The sequence below is a fragment of the Aedes aegypti genome, chromosome 3, assembly GCF_002204515.2.
Source record: "Aedes aegypti strain LVP_AGWG chromosome 3, AaegL5.0 Primary Assembly, whole genome shotgun sequence".
Taxonomy (NCBI): domain Eukaryota; kingdom Metazoa; phylum Arthropoda; class Insecta; order Diptera; family Culicidae; genus Aedes; species Aedes aegypti.
In genome coordinates this window covers 112,509,817-112,534,861 of record NC_035109.1, presented here as the reverse complement: position 1 = coordinate 112,534,861, position 25,045 = coordinate 112,509,817, and the positions used below count along the sequence as shown (strand labels likewise).

General features: G+C 37.6%; 1 protein-coding gene across 1 annotated transcript; it reads right to left on the bottom strand.

Annotated features, from left to right (window-relative positions):
- Nucleotides 1–432: 432 nt before the first annotated feature.
- Nucleotides 433–21,685, bottom strand: LOC23687556 (cytochrome P450 4c21). The gene is made up of 6 exons (XM_021850941.1): nucleotides 21,249–21,685; nucleotides 20,932–21,184; nucleotides 20,739–20,865; nucleotides 1,306–1,485; nucleotides 819–1,236; nucleotides 433–758 (listed from the first exon to the last, which is right to left on the bottom strand). Exons 1-6 carry the CDS (start codon nucleotides 21,595–21,597, stop codon nucleotides 574–576), a joined length of 1,512 nt encoding a protein of 503 aa, XP_021706633.1. The 5' UTR covers nucleotides 21,598–21,685; the 3' UTR covers nucleotides 433–573.
- Nucleotides 21,686–25,045: the final 3,360 nt, after the last annotated feature.

Here is a 25,045-nt window from a genome sequence, read left to right as displayed (position 1 = left end):
AACCGGTTATTCCGGGAGCTACGGTAAAAACTACTACGATCGAACATACCCGCCGCCTTGAATCGCATTCAAATTGTAAACAATCATGAGCTAACTGTATTAACTCGAAATTGTCCGAAATGTCGAATGCGACAAATACGCAGTTATAGGCGGTGTTCGTCAATGTTTCTGAAACGCGTGTACTCTGGTTGACAGTTGCGTAAAAGTGAAAGAGTGAAACATCTTCGCCTACTAGATCGTGTTGCCTAGTTGCGGTATAGAGTAGACACATTAGAAATAGAGTGCTAATGTCACGAGTATTCACGTTGCAGTTAATCATTATTCTGCTCAGGTATTATGCGTTGTTACGCGTAGATTTTACTTATAAATAGTCTCAGACTTGGAAGCGATCAATCCTGAACAGGCAGTATACGGATTGAACAAATTTACTGCTCGGTATGAGAACTGAGTGAAATATATTTGGAGGTTTACTGTATACATTCGATATATCTCTTACATTTTTTATCAATAAATTAGTAATTTTAATCATTAATGTATAATTGCATCACAATAAAACCAATTCATCTACTGTTTTCAATTACTTCTTTTAATCGTTACAGGTGCCCGTTTTTCCAACGATACCTCTGGTTCGATTGACATCTTCAGCAGCGCTTCAAATTCGAAACGAATATCTTCGAAACGTCTCCGAGTGTGTATCTTGAAATGCCTCAACAAACGTACCAAAACGATCTTCATACTGTACATCGCGTAACGAGATCCTGAAATGTATCCAAATTCTAAACTTCGTCACAACTTTAAACATTTTCCATTTGACTCACCAATACAATTTCGATTTCCACCGCTGAACGGAACGTAAGCAAACGGGTGCCGGCCTTTGCTCCGCTCGGCCGAGAAATTCTCCGGATCGAACTGGTCCGCATTTGGTCCCCAGATGTCCTTTCGCCGATGCATATTGAAGATGCTGACTGCCAATATATTACCCTTGGGAATCGTGACGCCTTCCAATTCCGTGTCTGCGGTCGTAAATCGCATAACGTGCGGTCCAATCGGAAGCAACCGCAAGCACTCCTTGATGAACATTTCCGTGTATTCCAGCTGGCGTAGGTTATCCATGGTGAACTCGATCTCCCCTGGGAAAACTTCCATCACTTCCCGGTACACTTTTTCCTGCAGCTCCGGGAAGAAGGCCAACATGAGTGAGATGTACCCGAGCTGGTTACCAGTTGTGTCGCTGCCCTGTTGAAGCGATTAATATTAAACAAATTCAGTAGATTTACAAGAGAAAAAAATTTGGAAGCATCTTACCGCTACTATCATGGTATAGACGTTGTGAATGATCTCAATTTCTGTGAAATTATTATTCTCTTGCTGATTGAGTAACTGCTCAATGAAAATCTGTGGCTTTCTGTAGCCATCACATTCGGGGTCGCTGTTGTCGAGTGTCGGAGCTTCTTTATTGCGACGATTAATTACTTCCTGGATGATCTGTGAAAAAGGAAAACAAGAGTGTTATTTATTTCAGTCGATGCAGTGCACGTTTGAAACGTCACTACTTTTATGGTTTCGTACCTAATTAACGTGATTTGCGTCTGTAATATGCCAATTCTTCATACCTAACTTAACTATTTAAACAGAAACTTTCATGCACGTAAATTCCATTTACTTAATTCCATTGACGTAATATATGCATTTATGCATTTGAGGCAACGCAGTTAGTTCAGGAAATACTTATGAATGTTTTGTATACTCGGATCATTGATACTTGTGCTAAGCAAAGAGAAAATTTTAGCGACGGTTATATCCTCCGTGATGATTTAAGGTGTGTCTGCTTGAGCTCCTTGGAGTATAGTTGTTCAGATTTATGAAAATAACTTTTGCTCATCGGGAGCTCTATAACGATAATTCAGGCTTACGGAACATCAAGCAATTATTATCTGTTTTAAGTTCAACGCCTATCTGATTCTTAAATGTTCTATTTTAACAAATATGACATCAATCCAACATGGCGTCCAGTGTTCTTGTTTTGATTATTTTGGGAGGGACGAAACATATGCTTTTTTATGGGTAGGATACATCAATGATACCTCGCTGATGCGTAAAACATTAAACAAAATGATGATCAACAAAACCGTTTGGCATAAAGCCGTTTGGCGTAATGGTCGTTTGGCATAATGGCCGTTCGGCATAATAATTGACTTAGAATGAATATAGGCATTTTTGAAGCTTTTACCGAGATCAAAACCACCGAGCCCATAGCAAAATGTTTTGATGGGTTCTCAATGAGCGTGGTGTTCGTTCAGAGATTTTGCAACCTATGAATGTCAAAAATTGTTGTGACAATAGAGAGCATAACAAAATTTAACTTGTAACGGGTCTGGTGGAAGATCTTTCTGGAATAATAATTTTCTCTACATTCCAGAACATTGAGTATCTTTGAGCCTGTTACGATATACATATTTGAAAATATTAAATTGGCAAAGAAAGTTCGCAGTTGTTAATGAAGGGAACGCTCATAGAATATTACACTGCAGATCAAGCTCTATCCCAGTATAGACGTAACACTTGATGAAAATTACTTGATACTATAAGAAAAATTTTGTTTTGCAAAATGTTAAAGCTCTAATCTAAAGATCTAAAATTGCAGCATAACGCAATATGAGCCTATATGCGAGAGCTCATTTAAAATGTTTAAGGCTCTAACGTAATAAAAATCTTCCCACAGCATAGCTCAAATGAACAACACATTTTTTAAAGGATATATGTATGGCAAAACATTGAGACGATTCAATATAAATTTTAATTTGGGAAGTGTACGTCGAAAACATCGTCTATTATCGAAAGAAGGTAAAAATTGGGTTTGTAATATTTTTTCCAGCGTATTTCGAAAGGAGATCATGTGTTCACAAAAAAAAGAAAGTTGAATGTCGGCAGGTTCTTAAGTAATTATCATTTTAACAGCACGTCTTGCAAGAATTGATGAACAGCAAAATAAGAAAAAGGTTAATGGTTAGCTAAGCATTCATTGCTGCACAGATACTTTGAAAAGCATGCTTTGAAAAAATCAATGCTTCACAATGGATTCGCGCTTTTTGCATTTGGTTGCTCCTGTGCTCACTTGATCAAAAATAATGCATCATTGATTCAAATCATTTCAAAGCAAACTACATACCTACTCTACTACCCATAAAGGCATAACTGTCCCATATTGAAAAAGTAGGCATTGAGAAAACACCGCTCAGAGTTTGAAATTTGACTTCTCATACAAATGTTCTTGATTTCCTAGTACATTTCTACTTGCCATATTCATTCAGCACAACCTCACAGGTAACTCATTTTGCTTCTATTAATCATCAAAAAATATAAACTTGAACACAATTCATGTTTCGCAGTTGCTATTTCGGTTGAAAGTTCATATAGAGACTGTTATGCCTTTAATTTTCAATATGGGACTGCACCAACTTCATATTTTTCCACAACATTTTCAAACAAAGTGTGTACATTTTTATGTGCATAGTAAAATACATATTAAAACATGAATGTTGCGATGAAAAAAGGTGTTAGTTCGAAAATCAATATGGGACAGTTATGCTTTTATGGGCAGTCTAGACCACGGTAAGCATAGAAAATAAATGGCAGTGTTCAATAACGGTTTTCAGCTGAAGATGTCTGGGATCGAGCCTCCTGTCAATTTCCTTGACGTAGAATCTCGCTTAGATTATCACCCTTTTTCTTGTTAACAGCTTCCAATCGAATTTTATTCGTTCCAATCCATGCTCCATGTGACGTAAACGGGAATGCGAAATGATTTTTAATCGGAAGTGAATTCGAACCTTAACAAGAATACGGGAATAACACCTTGCCTGCAATATACGAAGGCTAAAAATGTTAACTTTGACAAAGAACGTTTCCAGTTCATAACTGTAGAAGTGCTCTTAGAACACTAACCTGATAGACAGACTCTGTTCTAGTGAGGACGTAATACCAAGGAGAACAGAAGGAGAAGAAGAATTTGGTATTACTATCATTAGTCAAAACTACATATTTTAGTAACATAAATCGTTATATAGCTATATCTATGAGCAATATCTATGAAACATAGTCAAACTTGACTATCCGGTCATAACAGAACTTGCTTATCGGGTGAAATGGACTTTGAAAGGGGAACTTTTGATACGTTTGTTCAATTTGGGGTGCTGTATCGAACTGCCGGACGCTTCGAAAGTCGGACATTGGACTTTTTCCTGGTGTTTTTGGAGCAAATTCCAATGGTTTTCTACTAGAATCCATAATTCAAATGTTTTCTTCATACCCTATGCATAAAAATGTCGAAAAAATATTTTTTGGGTGATTTGAGGCCGGTGTCCGGAATCCCAAGCATCCGGACACTTCGAATCAACACGGTATGTCAAAAAAACGTTTTCCATGATTTTTAATGTGGTAGATCTTTTTCAGACATATCAAGGGATTTTTTATTGCCATAAAAATAGGATGAATATTGTGGAGATTTGAATAACAGTGTGTCAGAGATCAGAGTCCGTTGCATAGAGCCTTGTTCTAAACGTGGCAAGAATGTTTGGGCTACGTGATATGATCCATGCCTCCAACAGCGGCTACGGAGATGGTGTTTCTGTTCGAGCATAACGCCAATGTCATGAGCAGCATATTTGATCATGCCATTTTCTCCAGAAAAGACAGCTGAAACTGAAAGATTACATTAAAGTCTATTTATGACACATGAACAAATTCAACTGATACTCAACAACAGCGTAAAGCAACAACCCTAGATGAGTTGAATTCTGGATATTTAGATGTTTTAGAAGAATCACTCTGTTTACACAAGATCGATTACTATTTAGAGAAATAACTTCATTTGTAAACCATTGACGCGTACTTAGTAAAATAGCGATGAAAAAAAAAAACAGTATTGGTTGCTAGGCCTACCAACAATGTTTGTTACCCATCTGCAGCATAGTCAACCTTGTTGAATGAGCCACAAATGATTCAGAAAAATGATGCAGTATTTTCACCGAAATGATAGGATCAAATCAAAGCCTTTTTGGATTGATAAATAAGGATCGTGCATTCTCTTTTTCCTTGTTTTATGAATCAAAGCAACGCAACGCAAAGGTAATTTTGAAGACTGGTTAGCTTTACTGAATAGCAAAATTTGACACAGTTTAAATATAAAAAACAGCATATTTTCAAAAGAAGGCAAAATTTATGATTGACGCCAAAAATTATCGCGGCATAATAAAACGAAAAGACATAAAAAATTACGTTCAGAATCATCGGATCCCCGAATGCCAGTTCCCCGGTGCAGTTTGAATAAGTACTACAGGTCGGACTCGATTATCCGAAGTATCGATTTTTCTTCACTCCGGATAATCGAATCACTAAGAAAAAAATGAAATCTTCGATAAAAGAACTTAAACATTATCTATTTTTGTTGTTTAATTTATATGATACGGTAGGGTAGCCAGAAATTATTTCTAGGAACAGTAGTGGCACAGACAAACAGACGTAACACTTAGAACAAATTTCTTCAAAATCCATCACCCAGTTAACACCATCATCTCTGGTGAGCTTGTTGCACGAACAGGTGTTTCGTGTAACAAGACCGGCAGATGGCGGTAGTGTGAAACGTCAATCACGAAGAAAAACGATGCGCGCGCCTCAGGTTGTGAGATTTGTAACATAACGAATTTGAAATGATCGGTAAACGAGTGGTCGATGGAAATTTCGTCAGTGTTACGTCTGTTTGTCTGTGGTAGTGGTCTTTACAAGAAAAACAATTTTTTTGACCAACATACACAAAAACACTTTTTCAAACCTCCCTTTTCTTAAATACATTCAAAATTGCAAAACCATTCATATTGTATATTGCAATACCAAATTATCTCAGATTTATGCATAAAAGTTGAAAAACAAGAACATCAAAAAACAAATTCCGGATAATCTAGTCTAAAATTTCGGATAATCGAATCCCGGATAATCGAGTCTCCGGATAATCGAGTCCGACCTGTATAATAGTTTTCTGTGGTTGAACAGCAAGGGGTGGGACAGCATTGCACAGAGCAACTCTTTGAACATTGAGCAAGCTTGAGTTACTCACATCTTGCTCAAAACTGTGTACGACTACTTGTGTCTTAAAAGCAACCGATATCAATTATGCGAGATAATCAAATCGTTTTTCATCATAATTGACTATAGTTTATCAGAAAAAAGCCATGCAACACATCAATGGCATAATGCACAGCTCTTAATGTTAGTTTTAACCACAGGCAACGCCAGTGAAGTTAAGGAGAAATTTGAAATTGATTAGGACTTAGACAGGACTTCAATCTTCGAAATGTACCCAAATGTTTTCAGTGCACACTTCACACTTTACAGAGAACGTTACTTACATTTAACCCCTAAATGGCACAGAAAGAAAACATTGATAGCAAAACGTTCTCTGGACAGAATTGGAAATAGAACCCACACTTCTAGACAAACAGATTTATTCCGAAATATATTAAACCATCCACCACTTCTACTCAGCAATCAGTGCTTGGTAGATGCTTTGAAACATAAAAGGGTATTCCACTTTCCTTACTACTCCAGGGAAGTCCACGGAACTCGATATCAATAAGCAGGGTTGGGAAAAAATCTGAAATTCACTCTACAGTAGCCAAGCAAAGCCAATCACAGTCAGCGAAGCCAGTGAAACTCACGCCCATCGCTGCTTTAGGCAAAATGCCTTGAAAATAGCAAAACACCCGTTGCTAAGGGCAACCCAAAACTACTGTAGAAAAATGTCCTATTTCCCGCATTTAGAGCCTTCAATGACACTCATGATTTAGAAAATTCGTGCACCCAACATAGGCTACTTGATGAGATTCACGTTTTTGAACTACTGCACTGGGAGAGCCACGCGATTTTCGCGAAAATTCAAGCCTACTACTATTACCATTCCCAGCACTGTCAATAAGCCCGTTTCATGAGAAGCCGTTGAAAGTAGACCAGCGTCTTGGGATTCAGGTCAATCCCTTGTGGTCGGAAAGCGATCACAGCAGATAGCGATACAATAGAAAGTGTTATTACAACGTTCTTTACAACTCTCCATTAACTCTTCTCAAATTAAGAGGAAACAAAACTTCCTGGATCCATAAACGCACTTCATTGACGGAATTAGTATCAACATTATGACAACGGGCAAAAACACGGGTTGCTTTGTGCGCTCTAGCTTAAGCAACAAGAGTTACTCAGAGTTACTCTTGATCTCGCTCAAGAGCTTGCTCAAAAGCAAAAGCTGTCCAACCCCTAGTTGGATAGTGAACGAGAAAGAACGATAAGCAATAAAAGAAGGAGGTATGCTGTCATTCTCGGCTATACACATATTGGCAAACATGCTGAGGATGTTAAAACTCGAAAGAACTGGCAATTAAGGTGAAACAGTTTGGAATACAACTTCTAAGATTGAACCAAAACTTAAAAGGCACTAATCTCGCGAAAGAAACATCAAATAACAGTGCGTTTTTTATTTTGGCTTTGTGCACTAGCAGAAAGCTTAAAATAAGAAAATCAGCAATGTTTGCCTACTATTTCTCTAGTTTAGTGCTTTTGAAAACGTGAGTAGGGGCACAAGTCGGCCATTGTGACGGCCATCTTCGGATTCCGAGATGTTTCACCTTAAATAAAGAAGGGTTAGATGGTTAGTTCGTTCACCACCCTGAAATGTATAAAGTTACAATAATTGTGAGTGCTTAAAACTTTTCGGGGAAGTGGGCCAATCGGGGAAACGGGATATTCAGGGAACTGGCATTCGGGGAAACGACATCATAACTGCAGTAGGGTAATTCGCTAATTTTTGAACGCTACCCAAATGTTGAACGGTCTGTAGAAACCTTGTTAAAACAGGCCTTATTGCGCATCGGCTACCGAACCTGCTTCCAGAAAACGGTCGAAGCGAAAACAGTATCCGGAGTATAACCTCAATCTCGCGATTAATGCTGTAATGTCGAAGGTAGTGTCCTTTACCGCTAAAGTCTAATGAGTGCCGAAGGGGACGTTTTACTTCCGTCTCATCCAAAAGTGGTTCGCGGGCCTAACCCTGTTCTCACAACCAACAAGGAGCGCGAATTTGCAAGTTGAAGGAATGCAGGAGTAAAACGGTCAACATTTAGCGACAATCGTTCAACATAAAATTAAGATGGGTTATGTCAAGTTGTGTGCATTTTACTCTGTAGCCAGAGTAAGGTGTGATCACTTGGCGAAAGCGGCTAGGAGGCCATCCTTAACTTGCTGGCCGTTTTGTTTACAAACATTACTGCCTTGCATGGATGATGCTGAAACTGAAACTAACTGTGCTGTCATCAGTGCGAACGCAATTGTCAAAAAAGAAAGAAAGGAGTAGAGCACACAAGGAGCAGGGGCGACCAGATTAGAATAATTCTTGACAACACTGTTGCTCCAACCAATCAGGAATCAATCTCTCGACTACCTGTCTCAAATGTTTGTAAACAAAACGGTCAGCCCTTCCCTACCTACCCTGTCTGATTTTCTCCACAAAGTGAGCATAATAGGACACCTTAGAGAATTGGACCCGCCTTGGGTTATGTATGTGTTCAACAATTGGGTATAGAACTATCTTTCTATACATATTATTTTTTACTTCAAAATGGACATTACAGTGCCAAAAATGTAACAGAAATAATGTTAAACAATCGTCTACGGTGTTTAATGCTTGTTTAACAACCTTTATATCTGAATTTCCATAAAAATCAAATAACATAAAAACTACTGTCTTAACCGTTCAACGTTTGGCGATTTACCCTAATCGTTTTCTCTTTTCGCCAACAGCTTGAGCAGATCAATGTTATCAACTGCCGCCCTTTTGTCAGTTGGAAACAAAAACAATATCTGAAAAATAAAGCTCCAAAGACCAGCCTATGTACAAAAGAAGGGGAAATTTATTCAAATTTTGAATCAACAGTATTTATACTTATACTTATAGTTACATCATATTTTTTGCCTTTTTTATGCAAAAAAAAAATGTGAAATTTTATATTTTTCTTGAAAATCCAAAATCTTTAGCTTACATTTCGTCCAAGAAAATTGAATATCGGTCGAGTGGTTCAAAAGTTATGAATTTCATTTGTTAACAAAAATTTTGCAAGGTCGGACCACCTTCACCGCTTCGGCCGAATATGACCGCACCCGGCGAACACTACACGGTTCTGTAACGCGAGGATTGTAGTCGACAGATGCCTGATCTCTCTGTTTTCTGCCGACGAGGATTGAATAAGCCGGAAGATTCCCGCCTAGAAGCAGCAACAGCCGCGCAAGGAAATTTTGAGCGGCTGTTGCTGTCTCTAGGCGGGAATCTTCCGGCTTATTCAATCCTCGTCGGCAGAGAGATCAGGCATTTCAAAATTTCCTTGCGCGGCTGTTGCTGCCTCAAGGTGGAAATCTTCCGGATCAACATCCAACATCCAAATTTAGGCATTTGCCGGCATGAATAGTAAAAATAGCCTTCTACAGAACTAGGATGAGAGATTTGTTGTTAGGGGGTGGTTTTGAATTTTGAATATGTGGAGGAAAACATATTTTCCTAAACCTGAATCGGGTTGGAGTGATTCAGAACGGGTTGCGCCAGTTCCAACCTGGTTTAAAAACGTTTGTTTAAGTACTTTCAAGTTAGTTTCGTTGGCGCTCCTGTTTGGGGCGCCCTGACCGGGATCACGGTCAGTTTGAGCGCGCACCTGATTTGACGTTTCCAAATGTAAACAAGCATCCCAATGCAGGGGTGGAATCGAAAAACTGTTGCAAAATCACCACGCTGATTCCCATAGGGTTGAACAAACTGTGCCGCATCTCGAATTGTTTTTCAAAATGTGGTGAGTATCCATGTTTTCAAAAATTTGGAAGAAAATCAGGAGTGCATATAAATAAAATTTGAAAGCGTTAACATTCATTAAAAATGATTGCCTTTCGAAGAAAAATACAAAAACTGGGGGTTAGATCTGACGGAAATGGTCTATTTAATGCATTTGTAACATTTACAAGAACAAATAAGTTTTTACTTAGTTTACAAGATATCGATCGAAAACCTATTTTATGTATGATGAAAAATGACAGATTTTTTTCTTATTGTTTTTGCATGTTCGATACAATGATCGACGGAACCAATGAAAAATGAATGTATTTTGAGACACTGCACAATGGTCGGGCTCCATATAAAGGAGCGGCCAAAACTACCAAAACACTTTTTTGAGATTTTTATGGTTTTTATCATTTTAAAATATACCTCATGTATTATATTATTATGATTCTTAATTGAAATTGAACTAAAACTTAAATTTCTTTGACTTTTATGACGTCAAACTGACTGAAGTCAAAAAATTGAAAAATGTAACAATAAAATAAAGCATAGAAATCATATTTAAGGAATGCAATATTTTCCCAAAGTTACACACTATCTGAAAGCTTATGGTTCAACTCTTTTATCGAGCATGAGGATGGAAAAAAATATTTGGTTGAAGCTTGATTACTTTTCAATATTACACCTTAGTAATTTTGATGATTTTTAACATGAAAAACAACTCTTGTCGCGTCATGTCGCCGCCATTTCGAATATTGCACTTTAAAATGCATCCTTAGATCTTACAAAAAACGTTTAAATTTTTTGCAGAAATTTGCTGATTTGCAAGTTAGAGCTATTTGAATAATGCAATATTTTCATACATTTTGACGATAATTTTCATACAAAGTTGCTATAAATTATATTTAACCACTCTTTATACATAATTCAATCAAACTCGTTAAAATACAAACATAATTTATGCTCTCAGCCAAGTTTAATTGCATTTCTAATTAAAAAAAACTTAAAAAAAAAAGTTACGTAATATGTGAACAACCCCTTCTGGAACAATAAAAACGCCAAATAACATATTCAGAATACATATTTCATCGATTAAGGCGATAAAACAAGTTTTGGCCAAACTTCGTTTTTTTCCGACCATTGTGCACTGGTGCAAATGATACAAAGATATCATATAACAAATCAAGCTGTCCAAAACAGGGGACAGGAGATGCTAGCCCAAAATTTAAGTTTTTTCACATTTAGTTTGAATATGCTACAAAATACATTCATACTTTCAAATTTTGTTCACCCATATTCGATCATGTATTGTAATTCAAATTATTTTGCCATATTCATCATCATTACTTATTCGGCTGAAATTTAAGGCTTGGTAGTGTTATTCGAAAAACACGCCAAGTCGTTCCCATAGGGGACGTTAGCCACAAGGAAGGATGTTTCAAGTAATACTGTTTCATATGGTATGCCTTCATCAATATCTAATCCAATTTCTTTCGCCGTTCTCTTACGGTACCTATCCATCTAGTATTCCTTGTTTACTTCTCCATGCTAAGGGTATGCGAAATACCGAATGATTCCGTCAAATACGCTTCGAAACGAAATTCCGCGGAATTCCACGGAACTCATACAGGCGAAATTTTTATTTTTCTATTTCGTTTCGTTTCGCCAAATTGTTAAAATATATCCACGGAAAATTGAAAACAAACGGAATAAAACGGAATTTCGCGAAATTCGAGTTTAATTTCGAACAAAAAAAAAAAGGCAAAGCGCTCGCTTCTAGTTCAAGCTACAGTCAAAAATTGGTCTGTATTATGGATCAAATCGACTCAAATCATGGATCAGAACACTATAACAGCAAATTATCTGCGAGGCAAACGAATGGTGTGCTAGTGAAAGCATACGTTTTGGCGTTTCTTTAGGAATCGTCTTATCTTACAAGGGAAGGTCACGATGGTGTTACACGGGGTTTTCAACCGGACTATTTTTTTTAGATTCTACATGTCGAAATATGAAAAACCCCAAAGCCTTTCGGGTGATGGACCAGTGGTGTAGCCAGGAGGGGCTCAGAAAGGGTCGATTTTGTACGAATATAATATTATTGAGTCAATTGAAAATTTGTCAAAAAGATTTATCTCAGTAATTATAACGATAGTAATGAACAAAATTGTCATTATTGTATGTTTGTAATGTATTTTTATGCCATTGGCGTAACTAACATGGAATATGGATACCAAAACAAATTTGGTTTTATTGAAATAGTATACCAACAAGGAACCCATCCTGATTACGCCTATGGCATGGAAAAAATTCATTTTAAACAAACATCAATGTCAATTCTGTTCACTATCATCACAATAATTACTAAAATAAATATTTTTGTCAAATTTCCAATTAGCTCAATAATATAACATACGTACAAAATTGCCCCTTTCAGAGCCCTTCCTGACTACCCCACTGGTCCATCACCCGAAAGGCTTTGTGGTTTTTCATATTTCGACATGTAGAATCTTACAAAAATAGTCCGGTTGAAAACCCCGTGTAACACCATCGTGACCTTCCCTTGTTAGATTCATAACTGTGATATGGGTTTCAATGGCCCACAGATATGAATCAATATGTATGAAATATGACATTTTATTTCCTACGAACGGAACAAATGTGTTTAAGTATGTTATTGTTGATTACGATGCTGTATAGATTTATGGTTCGCGTAGGTAAAATGGGTTCTGCATATTTGCAACTCTATTTGATGAGATATTCTCCGTTTAATCCAACTTTACTCCATATCTGTGTGCTATCCATAACTGTGGGGTGACTGTAGTGTTGACTGGTCCGCAGGATATGATAAACTGCACTGCTGTTGTAAAGTTTTCAAAAACGCCCATTTGCCCTAAATTCCTCGCGGCGAATAGCCCAGGAAAGGAACAACTGCGTTTGATGAACTACCGCAATCTTCCATAAGAATGAAGAAAGCAAAACCACGGTTGTTCGTTTCCTCCGGGGAACATCGCGTGTCCTTTTGAGCAAATCCGTTAATATATCTCAAAAATTGTTTATACACAAATGTCAAAAAAAGCTGCGGAGCGTGAGTCCCTGATGTTCTGGATTTGCTCAGGTGGTGCAGATTATTGAGGCGCGCATTAGTTCTCTCTCTTGCTTTCCCGCTGTGACGTGACTTTTAACTTTGCATAAGAACAGCAGGAGAATAGAAGAGAGAACTAATAGAACGCATCAATTATTCGCGCCACATGAGTAAAGGCTCTCCCAAAACAACGCGATTTTTTCCGCGACGGCGACGAAAAATCGCCGCGAGTTCGTTGTTGTGTCATAAAACTCTACATGTAGCAGCGAAATAGCAGCGATTGTTTGTCGCTGTCGCCGAAAAAATCGCGTTGATTTGGGTGATCCAAAGCCACACCTCAAATCTTCAAGAGCACACATCTAAAGAACCAGACGTCCATTCAAGCTGAAAACTCTATCGATTGGTTACTCGTTGGCTGTCGGGTTCGTTAGATTTGTGCTCTTGAAATTCTGAGGCATGCCTTCGATTCATAACACCTTAAACAAGGAAGATGCGTACAATATGTTATATCGTAAAATGAATCTAGGTTTATTCACGCTGTACCTCTCTCCTCTTATATCGTGACATAATTTCCTCACGACCCCCAATTAAAAAAAATATGCGATTTTTTCGGATTGTTTAATATTGATAATATATCTTCACAAGTATTGGAAGCCAATTGCCCCTTGCGGCAAAGGTCTTAACCTTTTCAATACCAACCTCAAAGTTTCAAAATTCTCTAGTTTCGCCATCTTTCGATCGATTTTGATGAATTTTTAAAGGAAAAATCACAAATCAGTTATAAATTTCATTCATGCATTGCATGCATCATCAAAATTGGTTCCGGATTTAGATTCAAATTTGTCGGGGTACCTAGGATATTTCACAATGGAAATGCGCAACAATTTTTTTTTTCGATTTTGCAAATCTAAATCTCGAGAAAAAAAAGCCAAACATTAAATTTAGCTCATTGAAAGACGGATTGTCTGAACGAAAATGGGTGAACTTGTCAATTTTATTTGCGGTTCCTCTATGCTGTGTAGTCCAGGTTCAAAACTTTTTTTTCCGAAATTATCAAATATTTTTCAAAATACTCTCGAGGCTCAAAATTTAGTGAAAATGTGGTTTTGTAGTCAATTTTAAACAAAGAATCTGAAAAAGAGATAATATCAACAATGCATAATTCTTCCAGAAATCGTCCAGAAATTCCTTCACAGATTTTGGAATAGGATCATTTTTAAATTCATATTTTTACAAGGTTTACTCTAAAAGTTTGCATTCATCCAGATTTGATCATCCAGAGTGATCTCTCCAAGAATTAATTCACAGGTTATGCAAGGCTTTTCTAGAAAATTTATTAGGAACTTCTAAATTAACCCCAACAGGCAATCCTGGTTAAGTTGCTGCCGCAATATCTCTTGGAATTTATTACTCTTGCAGTTCTTTTAAATTCACCTTGATTGATTTCTTAGGTATGTGTTGATGGATTCTTTAAAATTTAATTTAATTCAATACTCCAGTAAAGACTAAAGCAAATATACCAGTGATTCCTCTGTTCTACTTATTCTTCTTCTTCTTTCTGGCGTTATATTCCAACTGCGACAGAGTCTGCTTCTCAGTTTATTGTTTTCATGGGCACTTATCGACTTGTGTCCCCAATCACATTCATTCAAGCCACAAAGCATACAGTACAGCAAAAAGAAATGAAAATCATTATTCCATGTTTTATGGTATATACTGGTATAACATCACATCACAAAATTGTAAGGCATTTCTAAAAATTAAATTAATTTTGGGCTCCACTCAATATTTTTGAGATTGTGTTAAATGTTTGTAATTGCTTTTCGATCCACTTCTTAGTACATTTAACTAAAGGGGGTTTACTCAACGAGGTGCGCTTACCGTTCATGCTTTGTGGCTCACAACGCTGCTAGACATTCCGCTGTTTAAGTGTTGAAAAGCATCAGCATTTGCTGCCTGGCATGGCCCGCGTTTTCGTCCTGTGTTGTTTGGGTCGGCCCGCGAGAGAGATGATTGTTAGGCGAGCTTTGTTTGTAGTTGACAGCCGTACACCCACCCTGCATTTAACCCACTCATTCCCTTGTGTGAATGTCTGATATGTAGAAATGAAACCTTATAAAGTTATTGAGAAGATTTCAAACAAACAAGAGTTTTACCAAAACATCAAAGGATTCCGCTGAGCAACACTAAGGTTTCCATATGGTAGAGGATTTATAAATACGTTTTTTAAGCCTTTTGTCAAATTTCCAGCTTTTGACAAGAAAAAAAAAACTTAAACGTGTATTCCGCGAAACAAACTCAAAAATTTCGTTTCGTTTCGAAAAATTCCGTGAGATATTTGATTTCGTATCGAGTTACACGAAACATTTTTAAATTTCGTTTCGTTTCGTCATTATCAGCGCAAGATATTCCGCGTATCGTTTCGTTTCGTATCGACATGGAAAAAATCCATATCGCATACCCTTACTCCATGCTCTCTCTTACTTCGAGCGAAATAGGGAGTCGATGCCGGTTATGGACCCTTTGCGTATTATGGACCCCCTACAGAAGAACATAAAATTAACACTCAAAGCAACTTTATTCCTATGAAAACCCACCGGAGGAACTTCGATTACATTGTTAGTCAGCAGTTTCAGGCAAAATATTTGGTTTGAGACGCATAAATACAGATATTTGAACAGTTTTGTAAATGAAACCACACAAGAGGGTCCATAATACGCATTTCCAGGTGGGTCCATAATAGGCTCGTCGGCAGCGAGCCGGATTACATGGGAATCAAATGGAGGGTCCATAATACGCAACGTCAAATTTGTAAACAATCCTATTATGGACCCCGGGAGGGTCCATAATAGGCATTCGGACAACAGTTTTTCAAATGCATATTTCGCTAGAAAAATCGAATGATTTTGTATGTTTCATAGACGTACTACGAAGTAAAGACATTGAATTTGTTGTTAGACTCCACAAAACGTATATGCGTCTGAGATATCATTGCGGAAAAGCGTCTAGAATGAATTTCAGCTACTAAGGGGTCCATTACTAGCATTGAAACCCTAGACCGATATGCCGGTAAACAAATTGAACACAATTATGAATGATGAATAGATTTTCACATGTCCAAGAGCACATTTTCTGTCAATAAGGAAAATGAATTTCTTACATGTATACTCCAGAAGACAGAACCTCGTTTAACGAACTGATTCATGAGCATCAGCATGACCGCTTCGTAGTTGCACTCCGTGATTGACCATAACAATCGAAGTGGAACAGAGATTTAATGAATGGGGCTTGAGGTTAACTAACCATTCTCTGGTGTACAAATCACGAGTTCAAAGTTCAAAAGTCAATAACAGCGCCGGCCACGCCCAATGCGGTCTAGGGGAAGGGAAGAAATGTTAGACAACCATTGTTACGAGTGATCGAGTATACTTCTTCATTAGACTGGCCCTTAAACAAAAAAGTTGAAAAACTCAACGGGGCACCCCTTAGATGTGGTGTGCCTTATGGTAAGAAAAGAGCTCTCTCAAAATGTCAACTCATTTGGTTGCTCCCCCAGCTGGCGCATTCAATTTGAAGTTTGTATGGAATATTTGTTTCAAATATATTGAAAATTGACCCCATGCCACTGTTTCGTTCCGTAGACCGGTAAATCGCGTTCAATTGAGCCCAGAATGACAAATTCACTAGTTGATACCCTAATTAACATAGTTACAGAAGGTTGTATCTGGTTTTATGCTCATTTTAATTAACCTTTCAGTAGTTGAAAGTTAGGCTTAGATCAGCACTCCCGTACAATCACATATATACATGCACCTTGTACCGCAGCTCGCCCAGCGTCATAGGTGGCTATGATACGCTTAGTGGCTACCACCCAGCTACGTTGAAGAAATACCAAGCATTATTGCAAATCTACTTCAGATAGTCAAAACACCAACTTTATTAATTTTAATCATCATACATCCTTCTACAATATTGTTCGCTACGGTATCAAGTAGTGTTTTCGACATTCTGGGTTCAATTGAACGCGATCAACAATTTTCCTGACCCCAACAGGAGATGATGTGCTGTTTCCCATATGTGTGAGCTGAAAATTCCATATTAACTTCAATTCAATTGCGCCAGGTCATGGAACGACTAAATGAGCTGAAATTTTCAGGAAGTCTTCCTCTAACCCTAATAAATAATCCTAGGGGGTGCCCCGTGGAATTATACAACTTTATTTTTCTCCCATACTGAGATGGGCCAGTCTACTCTTCATCTTCACAGTTTTGGAGGGGGCCTAGCAAACTTTTATTTTACAGAAGTAATGTCGGTCGCTGTAATCATGATTTTTACAAATTTCGTAGTTTGAATAGTTTGTCATTGTGTCTGACATCGCTGCACATCAGTGATATTTGTAAATTTCTACGGAAATGTTCCTTTTTTGTCTTACCCAGTAAACAAATCCTACAAAAGTTCTTCCAAAGAACTCAGGATGAATATGCTTCAACGAACCTTCCAGGCATTAAACCATGTGTTTTCAAGAGAATTCCCACGAGGATTTCTTCGTGAATTATGTCCGTACTTTTTCAGTGCTCTTCCAAAGAACACCTTTACCAGTTTCAATGAGTTCTTCTTGAGATTCCCAAGAAGAATAATTTCCGGTATTAGTACACTCTTAAAAATAATAAAAATCACTCCGGACGTAATTCACATTATGACTGAATGACACATGATGTAAGTGATGAAGTGACGAAAAAATGGGTTCTGAATTATGTATTGGAAGAAAAATGTAATTTTACATGATGAAGGACATGAATACGATGTCGCTATGATTGACATTTTCCGAATCAGACACCATCGTATTAAAAAGCGGGCATAAATGCATGTCGTTTGGCGTAAATCGCATGATTTTTTCGGAGTGTGTAGTTATTATTCAATAGATTTTTCTTGAAATTATTTTCTGAGCTTACAAAAAAAAAATATCGAAGAATGCCGATAATGCTTCAGAAATTCTTTAAAACATTCCTCCAGGAAGTTTGTTAGTTTAAAATATCATCCAGTTGTTCAATAATAATTTGTTCAGGATTTTCTGGAACTACTGCGGGTTTCTCCAAGAAATTCTAGGAGTCTCACCGCAATTATTTTCAGGATCTTCAAGGAAGGATTCTTTCAACAAATTCTTCGGAAAGTTCACCAACAGTTATTCCAACTTTACCTTCAACGTTCTTCTAAAATTTCTCTTCAGCATTATTCAACAAATATTTTAGAAAATCCCTCAAAATTGTTTCAAAGATTATTTGGATAATTCACATCAAAATTTGTCCAAGCCTTCCTGTGAAAACAATATTAAATTATTTTTTCAGGTTTTACTTTAGGGATTCTTACCAATATTCTATAAGATTTTCATAAGCAATTGAGTAGGGTTCAATTGGAAAAAAGCTCTTAGAGAATTATCAGAGACATTACCACAGGTCTACCTACATTTTTTTCATAGAAAATTCTTCAAATGTTTCTTTAGATTTCTAAAAAAACTCTATTGTATCCCACATTCCTTCAAAACTCTTTCAAAAATAATATATGAAAATGTCTTTAAAAAAATGCCTACTTGAGAATTTTAGGAACTTAAAACATTCCTATGCAGTTTCTAGCAGAATACTTTAAAAATTTATTCCGTGAAAATACTCAGAGGTTACCCGAGCAACATGTTCAGGAAATTCTTCAGAGAATTATATTCTTGTTATCTTTGAGATATCGTCCTAGGAAAAATTCCGAAAAATTTATAAGAGATCCATCCAACTATTTTCCAAAGGTTTCTTTCCTTAGACAGCACTAGTTATTCTCTAGGGGATTGTTGAAAGGATTTTTTCAACAGGTTTACTAAAGGATTTTGCAAATCATTCTTGAGCTTCCCAAATTATTCTCCAGGCATTCCATCAGATATTCGTTCAGGTTCTTAAAATAACGCTTATTTTTTCCCGAATTTTTGTACCGTGATTCTTTTATAAATAACAATTAGAAATGCACTATCCATTTCTGGTTCAAAAAATGCTTCTGAAATACCTCAACATACTTTTAAGATATGCTTTTACAAACTACTTTACGAATAACTCCATATCCATATAATTTTTCTAGAGTAACATGTACAGAAATATTTACTGAATTTCTTTCGGAGTATTCAAAAAATGACCAAAAAAAATTCTGAAACTTTTTGATGATATGCCTAACAGAACTCAGGTGTTCTTAATATTTTATACAAAAATTCTTATTTCCTTTTCATCGTTTTTTATTTTTACTTTTACTGATGGCCTTTGTATTGAACATCTGAGAAAATGTTTTACATGAACTCCGAAGTTTAATAGTATAACAGATTAAAGAGGAAATGATTTTCCCTACTTGCAAAAATTCCAAACAAACTTTTTTGGAGGGACTGTTTTCAATTGTTGGAGAAGAACGTTAAAATATTGGCGTAAGTTTTGGAAAAATTACCAGAAAACATCTCAGGGTAACACTTTACTGAACTTAAATCTTGGAGGGATGTTTCAATTACTTTGGAAATTTGTTAAGGAGTTGCTGACGGTTTTTCAAATGTGTTATTTTTTTAAAACATCTGGAATTTACCTTTAATCTTCAGATTAGAATATTATAAGACTTTAAAACGAAGTTCCTCAAGGAATCATTATGCGAAGGAAGGTGTTTGTATGAACTATGCGAAAGAATTTGAAATGAAATTTGTGGAAAACCTATTTGAAGGAATTCAGAAAGAAGTTTCTAGTAGAACCTTCAGCGAAATATCTCAGTGAGAGTGAGAGTGAGAAATATCTCAGTGAGAGTGAGAGACAGTGAAAGAGACAACTTTGAACTTTTGAAAGGTTTTTAGTTGAATCCGGTAACATTTTCAGAAATCACTATGTGGATAAAAATAGACATAGAAGAAATGGTGGTCCTTCAGGAGGAATTCTTGCTGAAATTATGAACATATATTACAATATTATTTGACTAATTTCCAAGAGAATGGTAGCAAAAGCTCTGAAGTCACCTGTTACGAATAGTTTCGTAACTTAATTTGAATACCTATTACATTGAACATTCCTAACAAAGTATTCTATACAGCTGACAGTCAATAGAGATAGAATTGTATGACCAGTGTGGAGGTGTTTATCCCACATTATGGAAGCAATTATCTTTCACTTGTTTGTCACCGAAGTTGTTACTAAATGCACTTTTAAGAAATCTATGTTTTAATAAATGTTTATTTTAGCTTTTTAACTGATCAAAGACAATTTATGTGTTGTGAAGATGATGTTCAACGCCTCCCGCAACATCACCTTTCGGTACTCCTTGAGGAGTTTGGTTATACTAAAATTCTTCCAAAGTGGTTTTAAACATTTTTCTACAAATCTGTAGGAAATTAGTCAAATGTTGTTTGAAATATGTTAAAATTTTGAAGGCCGATACAAATTTGATTTAAATTTTTTGTCTCACTCAGCTCAGATTCTTGATATTATTCGGATTACTGAGATACTATTCGATTACGCATTGCATGCCAAACAAGTGTGCTTCCAGACCCGTCGCTCGCTTCCGCCGGAGCAAGTGACACACACACAATCGATGGATCAACTACTAGCCACCTCGTTTAGCGAACGGACTCAATTTACAAACCCCAATCTAGTTCGTAAATTATGATTTCAGTGTACAGTTAGAGCAAATGAATGTACGTTTTCCTCAAAATGAAAATTTTCAGAGAACTTTTCATCTGCTCAAAGCATTTAGTATTATTTTCTCTCAAAAATAAGCCCTACCCTTCCAACTCACCTTGTCCGCATAATAGTAAGCCTCTTTCCTCAGTTTGACATCCTTCCGATAATCGCTGGTCAACCGGTAAATTTTCTCCCCGTACAAATGCACTCTCAGTATTCGTTTTGAAGCCAGGTGGAAAATCCTAGCAAATAGAAACACTTTATGAAATTCACTCCCAGAAAAAAACAGTCCAGTTCCGTTATCTCACTCGTTTATCAGTGCGGTCAACTTGAAAGCATTCGGATTATTGTTGATATCCACACCGAAAGTAGTTCTGCACAGCATTTCCAGTGTACATCGCAAATGGCAGTCCGTTATTTTCACTGAATCACCATCCGTACAAGACTGCAACCTCTTGACTAGATTTTGGGCACACTGATCGAAAATCGGGAGAAATCCGTTTAGGATTTTTTGATTGAACGTAGGATTCAACGATTTGCGTTGATTTTTCCAGATGTCATCTAAAAATGATAAAAATCTTCTGTAAAACAACTATTTCTTCGTACAGTTTTTCGCCATTCTTACAATGAGCAGAGAACAATCCATAATCGAGTTTGAAGAAATCGTACAAGAAAGGTTTCTCAAGGCACTGAGTGAGAATCTTCTGCGCCACATCTGGATCGTTGGTGCAAAACAACCGAAGAACTCCCATTCGTATTTGAAACAGCTTGGCCGGATGGTTGAGCATGTCGGCAAACTTCTTGAACAATTCCTCACCATTTTTCCCCACAAACTGTAAAGCATTTCCCACTATTGGGTAGGCAGGTTCCACAGATGGTATGTTTTTAGCGAAGGAAAAGCTTCTCTCATACTTGACATATTTGACTACAATAAACACCACGAACAAGACTAGGAAAAGCAAAACTGTAATCATCCTTTTTTTTCAACTGGCACAAATCGTCAGAATCCCTGAGATGTTTCCTCGTAAAAGACCGTATCGGAACTAACCGGAACAGACGGAAAGCTAGTTTATTTTATTGTCTTACCGGGGCAATAGAAATGTGTCATGTGCAAAGAATAATAGCCACGTTGGCAGTTATTAGGATCACCTCTAATCTTGAAATGGAAAATAAATGCCGGCATTGTAAGTGTTGCACATGCGCTTCTACGGTGCTATTAAAGAATTAATCGCCTGAATGAAAGATCAAGTCTGTTGATTCAAGTGGATCCCAGGATGTCATCTATCTCCGGTGACACACACTTGAGATTTGCATTTTTCGTTTGAGATTCCAGCTTGGAACTGGAAACAAAATGCATTTTCAGACCGACGTTTTGTAGTATAAATTAAACTTTGTGCATTTATCTGTTGCTATAAGATATAACATTTTCCTAGTCTACACTTTATTCAGTACACTACGAATGATATTTGGTCGAATGACGATTCGTCGATCGAATATTTGGTCGGAAGTTAATTTTGAAATAATTTATGAAAGATCATATGGTAAAATAAACCTGCGGCTTTAGTGCAGTGGTTTAAACTTAACATTTGATCGGAAGCTTTATTTAGGTAAACTCACATTTCAATAATTATCATTTTATACATTGACGATTGTTTTCCACGTTTTGCGAAGTAGGTGCAGTAACATATTCTTTTGAATAATTCGAATTATCAACTTGTGTAGAATGGAGGAAAACGTTTTCTGTTATCCTATTTTTAAACTTTATATGTATATTTGTTGGTGATTTAAAGTTAAAGTGTGATTTTCATGTGTATGTAGGTGAAGTTTGTGAAAGTACGGTACGGTTCATTAAAAATGCGAATATCATCATATCATGTTCAACGTTCAAAAACCCCGAAAGCTCTCCGGTCGACTTCCTTCAATGTCCATGATTCATGGCCATATAGGACAACCGGAAGGATCAGTGTCTTGTACAATGTGAATTTTGTTTTCGTTTGTAGGCTACTGGACTTCAGCTGGTTACGGAGCTAGTAGAAAGCCCGACTCGCAGCTGCAATACGTCTTTTCACCTCACGGGTAACATCATTATTGCATGTCACTAGTGTTCCAAGATACACAAATTCTTCCACCACTTCAAACTTTTCAGCAACTAGCACCATTTCGCTACCACTTACACGTTGACCACCAGCTATCATGTACTTCGTTTTGTGGTGTTGATCGTGAGCCCGATCCTCGCTGTCTCCCTCTTGAAAGGCACGAACGCCTCTTCCACTGCTCGACGGTCAATCCCGATTATGTCGATATCGTCCGCAAAGTCAAGGAGCATATGAGAATGTGTGATAGTGGTACCGCTTCTCTGCACACCGGATCTCCTGATAGCACCTTCGAGCGCTATGTTAATTATTAAGTTAGAAAGAGCATCACCCAGTTTCAATCCATCTAAGGTTACGAACGATGACGAAATCGTAGAACCGTCGCATGTCGTTCTGTTCCATGGCTTCTTGCGTCTGAGCAATTACTGCCTCTTCATGCTCCTTTTCCTTCCTACGATGGATCCGTTTTTCGGCTGCCCTTGCTTGCTTGTAGCGCTCTCTGCTCTGCCGGGTAGCAGACACCAGCATCCGGCTTCTAGCCAAGTTCTTATCGTTCGTCATTCTCTGGCACTCCTCGTCAAACCAACCGTTTCTTGGTCTTCGTTGAGCAGTACCAACCACTTCTCACGCTACTGTGCTCACCGCTCCGTGGACTGACTCCCACAGAATGCTGAGGTTGATGCTTTCGTTGATTTCACTAATCCGCTCGTTGAGCTTTTGATGGTAGTCCGCTGCTACACCATCTGCTGACAAGCGTTGGATATTGAAACGCAACGATTGTCGATTTCTAGAGCTCGAAAGGGTTGATAATCGCGCTCGAATTTTGCGTACAACGAGATAGTGGTCTGAGTCGATATTAGGGCCCCTGAAAGTTCTTACATCGATGACATCAGAAAAATGTCGGCTGTCTACCAGAACATGGTCGATTTGATTGCAAAGTTCGCCATTTTGGTATTGCCAGGTGTGCTTGCGTGCAAAGTAGGTGCTACTGATGGCCATCCCCCTGATGACAGCAAAGCGGCACTAAACGCAGGGCGTTGTCGTTGGTAACAGAGTGAAGGCTCTACGTACCAATGATAGGGTGGAAGAAGTCCCCTTTTCCGACCTGCACATAAGCATCGCCAATGACAATTTTCACGTCGTGTTTCGGGCATTCTCCATAGATCTTGTCGAGACATTCATAAAACGCGTCCTTCATGTCATCGGGTTTGTCGTTAGTCGGTGTATAGACGTTGGACAGGCTGTAGTTGAAGAACTTGCCCCGAATCCTCAATACGCAGATCCACTCGTTGATCGGCTTCCACCTAATAACACGCTTCATCTGCTTCCCGATCACTATGAAACCGACTCCGTGTTCAGCTTCAGTACCACCGCTATGTTAGATGTAGTATTTCAATGCGGTGTTAGCGACGAGGTCTACCGCTCTGAACTTACGTTCTCCAGATCTTAGCCAACGTACATCCTGAATAGCAACCACGCACACGCCAACTATGCGCAATTCACGAGCCAAAAGGCACATTCGTCCTGGTTAATTTAAAGTCCTGACTAGACCTATTCAAATGACTGGAAGTTCTTCAATCAATCAATATTTTGATTTGTCGTGTCAAAATGAACTTCTGGTTAAAATTTCGGTCAATTTGGAGAAAATTTAGATGTGCTTCAAATCAATTATGTGTTTTGGACTATTTCCAAGCTTTGTAAATTCATAACTACTGAACGAAACATTAAAACATATCGGAAATACCTCTACATAGTAGTTTATTCAATTCTACGAACTTTTGTCAAACACGGTTTTATGATTGGAGCAAGTTTAAACATAGTTTGGTTGAGGTTTGTGCTTCAAGGTTCTAGAAAACAACTATTTTTGGGAAACGAAAATAGAAAACAACTATTCTGGAAAACGTACCTGTATGAAAATTTCGGATTTTGATTTTCCAGAACATGATGGCTATGTATTTCTAAAACTCAATCCCGTTCAAAGATACCTTTTATTTTACGAAAATATATTGCAAAAAATAGGCAATTAGGAAGCACATTCGTAAATCAGCTGTGGGTGAGCCAACAACACCACCGTGAGCTTCTAGGATTGTGAAAAAAGAACACGTTAGCACGATTGTACCCCGTTTGGCATAAAGTCGTTTGGCATAAGGTCGTTTGGCATAAAGCCGTTTGGCATAAAGCCGTTTGGCACAATGGTCGTTTGGCATAATGGCCATTTGGCATAATGGTCATTTGGCATAATGGCCGTTAGGTATAATGATTGACTTAGAATGAATATCGGCATTTTAGAAGCTTTTACCGAGATCAACACCGCCGAGCCCATAGCAAA

Excerpts from the sequence above, each read along its gene's own strand:
- LOC23687556 (XM_021850941.1), bottom strand. The coding sequence starts at position 21,597 with ATGATTACAGTTTTGCTTTTCCTAGTCTTGTTCGTGGTGTTTATTGTA. Across the intron at positions 1,486-20,738 it reads CTTACTATTATGCGGACAAG|ATCATCCAGGAAGTAATTAA; the intron begins GTGAGTTGGAAG and ends CCTTTTTCACAG. Across the intron at positions 1,237-1,305 it reads TCTATACCATGATAGTAGCG|GGCAGCGACACAACTGGTAA; the intron begins GTAAGATGCTTC and ends TCGCTTCAACAG.